Below are 6,348 nucleotides of genomic sequence, written 5' to 3'. Positions count from 1 at the left end.
CAAAGAAAATAGGGACATCCTAAGGAAAAGTGGGACATTCCAGGATCAAATCAGAAACTGAGACGGCTCCTCTAAAATCAGGGATGGTCCTGGAAAATAGGGACACTTGGAAGGTCTGATATAGTACTGTTACTGTAACATCTACTACACTGGTTTCTAGAGCACTTCCGGACCCTATTTAAGGTGCTTTCAAAACCCTAAATGATTTGGTCTATTTAAAGAACTATACCCATATAGTCCTGTCCACCCTCTAAAATCTGCAACATAGAGCTACGCCTGAGGCCTTTCTTTATTGCCCTCCTGCTAAATAAGGGAGATCGGAGAGAGCAAAAGCTAGGGGGCTTCTGTGGTGGCCCCATGTCTCTGGAAACACCCCCCCTTAACATCTGGAAGCCCAGCAAAACTCCAAACTTTCAAGAAATCTGTTTCAGGTAGCTTTTGTTGTTCAGCTGTGGTGGTCTTTTACAGCTGATTTCGCGAACAATTTGTTACAGAAAGGTGGAGAAAACACCTGCATGAGACCCTTGGGAGCTGCTGGCATTCAGCACAGGGATAGACAGTGAAGTAGATGAACTAGAGGCATGATTCATGTCCTTCTGTCCCAAGTGAAAGACTATCCCCTACAAAATTTGTATTAATTAGAACAAACCAAAATGCAATCCTGACATCTAGTGGGGAGAACAATAACTTGTCAAACTAGTCAGCTGGTGGTTGAGCACACCATCAATGAGGATTTGATGTAATTGACGTCCAGGGGGGATTTCCGAAATTTGCCCTGGATCTTTGTCCTGGATATTGGGCAAGTCAATCAAAAAAATGTGGGTTTGGGGGAGTTTTGGTAAAAAATAAAAATGGAGTCTTCCTTTAAAAAAAGGCTCGTTTGGGGTGTCCTGGTTTTTACTTATTGAAATATGGCAACTCTACAATGATAAATTGACTTTATGGGATAACCTGATTGAAGATAGGGAGGCAAACATTATTATGGAAGAAACCTCATGGTGCAGTGACTTGAATGTCTCTGTATTGAGCTTTTAAATGCCTTATTGTTTTCTTTATTGGCACAAAATAAGAGCCAAGTAAGGAAGATAATGGAACTCCTCTCTCATGAGGCAGTGGTTAGGGCAGTGGTCCTCAAAGGTGCCATGCTGGTGTGACAGGGAAGGATGGGAAGTGTGGCGGGAAGATTCAAGGCCAATAAAGGAAACATTTAAACATTTCAGTGCAGCGCAGCATAGTATCCTATCGAAATATATCTATTTTTTAATCTTTTCAAAATGAGAGCAAGAGCATCAAGTGATGCTGAGAACAATCTCCTCCTATAAATGAGATTATTTACATTGATGCCTCCAAGGGTAATGATAATGTGCTGTTCTCTTTGACATGGGGGGCAGGCGGGAGGGGGAATTAAGATTTTTATTGAAATTGGTTCTCCGTGTGATTGCTACGTGTCTATGGAAGCTGGGCCTTTGGAACTAAACGAGCTCCCGGCGACAAAAACAAGGAAGCAGCGCTCGGCCGCTTCCCGCGTTTCCGTGGCAACGGCGAGCGTCCGCTCCACCCCAGCGCGCCTGCGCGGGTCTCTCTTTCTCGAGGGCCCCGGAAGCACTTACGGCGGAAGTGGGCGATGGAAGCGCCGCTCGGACAGAGGCGGAGGCGGGTAGGTCTCTCGTAGGTCTGGGGGGGGGGGGATGTAAAGGAAAGGGGTTGCTGAGCGAGGGGTCGTGCTGGGGGTGGGGTGGGGCGGCAAAGCATAGGTATCCCACACCCCACACACCTGTGTCCCCTGCATCGAGGATGGGGGTGGGATAAGGTCCCCTTCCTCTGCTTCTTCCTCTTCTGTTTCTTTATTCTTCTCCTTCCCCCCCCCCCCCGAACATTTCTGGAGGGGTTATTTGCACGGAATTGTGAAGCTCCGGTGGCTCCCTCGACGATTTCTCTATAGGTGGCCATTCCCCTCGTCGTTACATAGTGCGCATTTGTTTCTCAAGCTTAGGGCTCCAGTTGTTGTTGGACTACATCTCCCATCATCCCTGGCCACTGGTCCTGCTAGCTAGGGATGGTGGGAGTTGTAGTCCAAAAGCAGCTGGATATCCAAGCTTAGGAAACACTGATCTAATTAAATGAAATGCAGGTATACTTAATATCAGTGTTTTTTTCCTAAAAAAAAAAAAAGTTTGGGGATACTCTCATATTCCTGTTGTTGTTGTTTAGTGGTTTAGTTCTGTCCGCCTCTTCGTGACCCCATGGGCCAGAGCACGCCAGGCACTTCTGTCTTCCAGTGCCTCCCGCAGTTTGGTCAAATTCATGCTGGTAGTTTCGAGAACACTGTCCAACCATCTCGTCCTCTGTCTTCCCCTTTTTCTTGTGCCCTCCATCTTTCCCAACATCAGGGTCTTTTCCAGGGAGTCTTCTCTTCTCATGAGGTGGCCAAAGTATTGGAGCCTCAGCTTCAGGATCTGTCCTTCCAGTGAGCACTCAGGGCTGATTTCCTTAAGAATGGATAGGTTTGATCTTCTTGCAGTCCATGGGACTCTCAAGAGTCTCCTCCAGCACCATAATTCAAAAGCATAAATTCTTTGGCGATCAGCCTTCTTTATGGTCCAGCTCTCCCTTCCATACATCACTACTGGGAAAACCATAGCTTTAACTATACAGACCTTTGTTGGCAAGGTGATGTCTCTGCTTTTTAAGATGCTGTCTAGGTTTGTCATTGCTTTCGTCATTACATAGTGCACATTAGCTTGGGGCTCCAGCTGTTGTTGGTCTACATCTCCCATCATCACTGGTCCTGATAGCTAGGGATGATGGGAGTTGTAGTCCAAAAGCAGCTGGAGACCCGAGCTTGGGAAACACTGATCTAATTAAATGAAATGCAGGTATACTTAATATCAGTGCTTTTTTTCTAAAAAAATGTTTCGGGGTACAGTGGTACCTCGGGTTACAGACGCTTCAGGTTACAGACTCCCCTAACCCAGAAATAGTACCTCGGGTTAAGAACTTTGCTTCAGGATGAGAACAGAAATCGCACGGCAGTGGGAGGCCCCATTAGCTAAAGTGGTAACTTAGGTTAAGAACAGTTTCAGGTTAAGAACAGACCTCTGGAACTAATTAAGTTCTTAACCCAAGGTACCACTGTACTCTCATTTTCCTACTAGTATTGAAACACTGCCCCTCAAGGATTGATGGGAGTTGTAGTCCAGCAACAGTTGCTGGAGACCCAAGTTTGAGAAGTCTATTATTTGCACCTACATCTTTAGCTACATCTTCTTTTTCATCAGTAAGCCGCCTCAATGACCAGTGTATTTGTGCAGGGAAACCCTAGAGTCCTATCTCAGTCAACCCCTCTTCAACTTCCATTTAGATTTTATTTTCCTATTTTTGACAAGTACATAGAATTTAAATAGAACGCCTTATCTATTTTTGCAATAAGTGCTTTTCCTCTTCTCTCACCAATTCTAGAGTGCCTTAAACATGGACACAGGAAACTGACAGTGCTCTTCTGTGCCCAACTCCAAAAACATCATTTTTGGTTGTTGTCATTGGGCTCCAGTCATGATGGTAAGATTTTTCTCTCTTCTGCTGTCAGATTCTGGTTTCTGAAATGTGTGCTTGGGACAGGGGAGAATAAATTAACTGTATCTTCTCTTTTTATTATTTGTAATTAGATTCAAAACATTGTGCTATAAGGCGTCTTCAGACCTTGGTCAAATTAAACCACCATGTATTGGACCAAGAATGCTACATCTGAACCAGTTCAGGGCTTTTCAAGATAATAGTGAAATAGATTGTGAACAGAGGAGCCAGATGTGCAGCAGCAACCTTTCTTAAGATCTTTCTTGAGGCTCCTCTTTTTTCTAGTGAACACTTGCAAGCAAGATGGCGTGAAAGGGTTATTTGCTGATTGTTGTGCAGTAGATCATACAGGCAGTGACCCATTTTGGTTACGTTCTGGACTTCCATGTGCTTCGACCACACTGCCCTGTTCCTCCCCTTTTTGTGACTTTTGGGGTCTCTTGGATTCAGGTCAACGCACATATGCACGGTTGCACACATTTTGGACAAGCGTAAAATGGCCGTTGCCTGTATAGCAAGATATGTGTGAGTGCTGTTGACATGTCTGTTTGCCTCTGTGAGTCACTATACTAATAGAGTATAGTCTTGAATGGATGAAATAAAAAGCAAGATGCAAATCTGATGGAAAGCTACTTTTAAGTCCTGCTACTAGTTAGTGACAAGTGATGAAAAGCCAAGAACAGCCCATTTCATCACCAACTTTTTCAGTATTGCCTGAGATTATTAATACAACTAGCTCCATTTTTGTGAATATAGTTTAAGATTATTTTCTTTATCTTGTACCAACAAGCTTTTTAGAGCACATGCAGTTGTGTATCTTACTATAATTAAAAAATCATATGGTCCTTTCTTCCAAGTTCTCCTGTCTAGGAAGTGAATTCTTAATTGTGATTAAGCATTAATGTTAACACCAATGTTAATTGTGGATCAGGATACCCAGGCTTCCTGTTTAACCCTGATTTGAAATTACCATAATTTCAAAACATAGTTTAACAAGAGTCTTGTTCAGCCATATTTAACAACAGTTCTGACATGCTTAACCACTAAAGGAAAAACTGGAGAATTTGCTGTCAAGATGGGAGAGAGCAGCCTGCTTGTGGTCTCTTAAGCATATGTCTGCATCAGACTATAGTGTAGGCATTGCCAGTTATACATCTGCTTTGAAGTAGCTGCTGCTGTCAAAAACCACAATGTAAGCAAACTTGTGCTTGTCTCAAATATTGTCTTAATTGTCTGTGACTTGATGATTGTTGATAACTTATTGCTTGCACTCAAGTCCTAATTATATTTATTCAGAAGTCTGATTAATTTTCATGAGATTTGCTTCTAGGTAACTGCACTATTAAATAAGGTATTTGTAATAATTGGTCAGAACACTTTACCTGGTGAAAAAATGATAGAATTAATAAATATTATATGATACTATCAGTGTTCGAAATTAGCCAGGGGCCAGGTACATTTTACACCTGAATATTGACCCCTTGTGACCAAGTGAAGATCCCCAGGTGTCAGAATGGCATCTGGCATCTCCACTGTCTGGAAGGGCATGCCTAGGGATCATTGATTATTGATTGTTTTCACACACTTAATACCTCATCCTGTAGAATTCTGTCAGAATGAATTTCAGGAACCAAAAAGTTATATTGAAAAATATGGTTTTAGAGCCATTTCCCCCCAAAATGGCAACTAGGCATTCCACTTTGGCGACTAACCCTGGTTTAAAGATCCATTTGGTGCATAGAGTTTCTAACACTGGGTACTATTTTATATCGGATGATATAGTACAAGAATCTATATTAACATATGCTTTCTAAGAAAGGTCTTTTTATCATTTTACAGCAGCAAGCTTTAGAACTTGCATTGGATCGTGCTGAAGTAAGTAGTAGATTGTATGAATTGAACACATATTTAATGTACATTTAATAATCATCTGCATTGTACCAAAGTTTCCCCAGTTATTCAGAACACTGTACAGAAAATAAATTTCATAAACTGAAAATGTAATAGGAGCGAAAGAGATTTATCACTCATTTTTTGTTTAATTTAATGTAAGCATACACACTCCTAAATCCCCTAAAGCAGTTTGCATATCTTTGTACCACTAAGCTTATTTGTGTGGGGTTTGTTTTTTTCAGTATATCATTGAAAGTGCACGCCAGAGGCCTCCCAAACGAAAATATTTATCCAGTGGGAGGTAAGAATTATTTAGTGCCTCTTGTTTACTTCAACAGACAAAATGGTTACTGAATTGTGTTTCCTCTTCACAATTTTAGAAAATCTGTGTTTCAAAAATTATATGAACTGTATCTGGAAGAATGCGATAAAGAGCCTGAAATAAAGGTAAGTGGGACTTATTTGCCAAGCGCTCGCTACATTACTGTCTTGCTGGTGGTCTGCACTAGAGCTCTGATAAGCCCCGCGTTCATTTTGTGTAATTAATTAATATTTATATACTGCTTTCTATAAAAAAAGCTCCCTGAAAGTAAAATCCAAAAGCAATAAGAGCCCAGCCAGAATGTGTGCTTCTCCACATAGTTCTTCCCAGAGGCAGGTTACTAGATTGGCAGGTTACTAGATTGAAGGGCACATCGTGGTTCTGGCTGTTATGGCTTTGGTGGTACAGCAAGGAGCACTTATTTCCTAGATCTGATCTGAGAGTAGAGCAGATAACAATGTCTGGGTGAGATTAGGTGCCATGTAGGGTGCCATGTAGGTCTTCCTACAGATTTGTTGGCAGGTAGAACTTGAGCAATGCTAAACGACTCCTTCCTTATA

General features: G+C 42.0%; 1 protein-coding gene across 10 annotated transcripts in view; it reads left to right on the top strand.

Annotated features, from left to right (window-relative positions):
• The first annotated feature begins 1,572 nt into the window (after positions 1–1,572).
• Positions 1,573–6,348, top strand: part of SUPT20H (SPT20 homolog, SAGA complex component) — a 33,073-nt gene continuing 28,297 nt past the window's right edge. For 5 of the 10 annotated variants that reach the window (XM_053371963.1, XM_053371962.1, XM_053371961.1 and 2 more), the window contains exons 1-5: positions 1,574–1,657; positions 3,460–3,558; positions 5,413–5,448; positions 5,709–5,767; positions 5,847–5,913. In XM_053371963.1, the coding sequence (XP_053227938.1) occupies positions 3,553–3,558; positions 5,413–5,448; positions 5,709–5,767; positions 5,847–5,913 (168 nt within the window). In that variant the 5' untranslated portion in view covers positions 1,574–1,657; positions 3,460–3,552. Of the gene's footprint in view, positions 1,658–3,459; positions 3,559–5,412; positions 5,449–5,708; positions 5,768–5,846; positions 5,914–6,348 lie in introns of all 10 variants that reach the window. The other 5 variants (XM_053371959.1, XM_053371958.1, XM_053371956.1 and 2 more) reach the window with 2 other exon arrangements.

This window comes from Podarcis raffonei, chromosome 17, assembly GCF_027172205.1.
Source record: "Podarcis raffonei isolate rPodRaf1 chromosome 17, rPodRaf1.pri, whole genome shotgun sequence".
Classification (NCBI taxonomy): domain Eukaryota; kingdom Metazoa; phylum Chordata; class Lepidosauria; order Squamata; family Lacertidae; genus Podarcis; species Podarcis raffonei.
The sequence above is the reverse complement of the archived record's forward strand: the minus strand, read 5'-3'. Positions and strand labels throughout refer to the sequence as shown.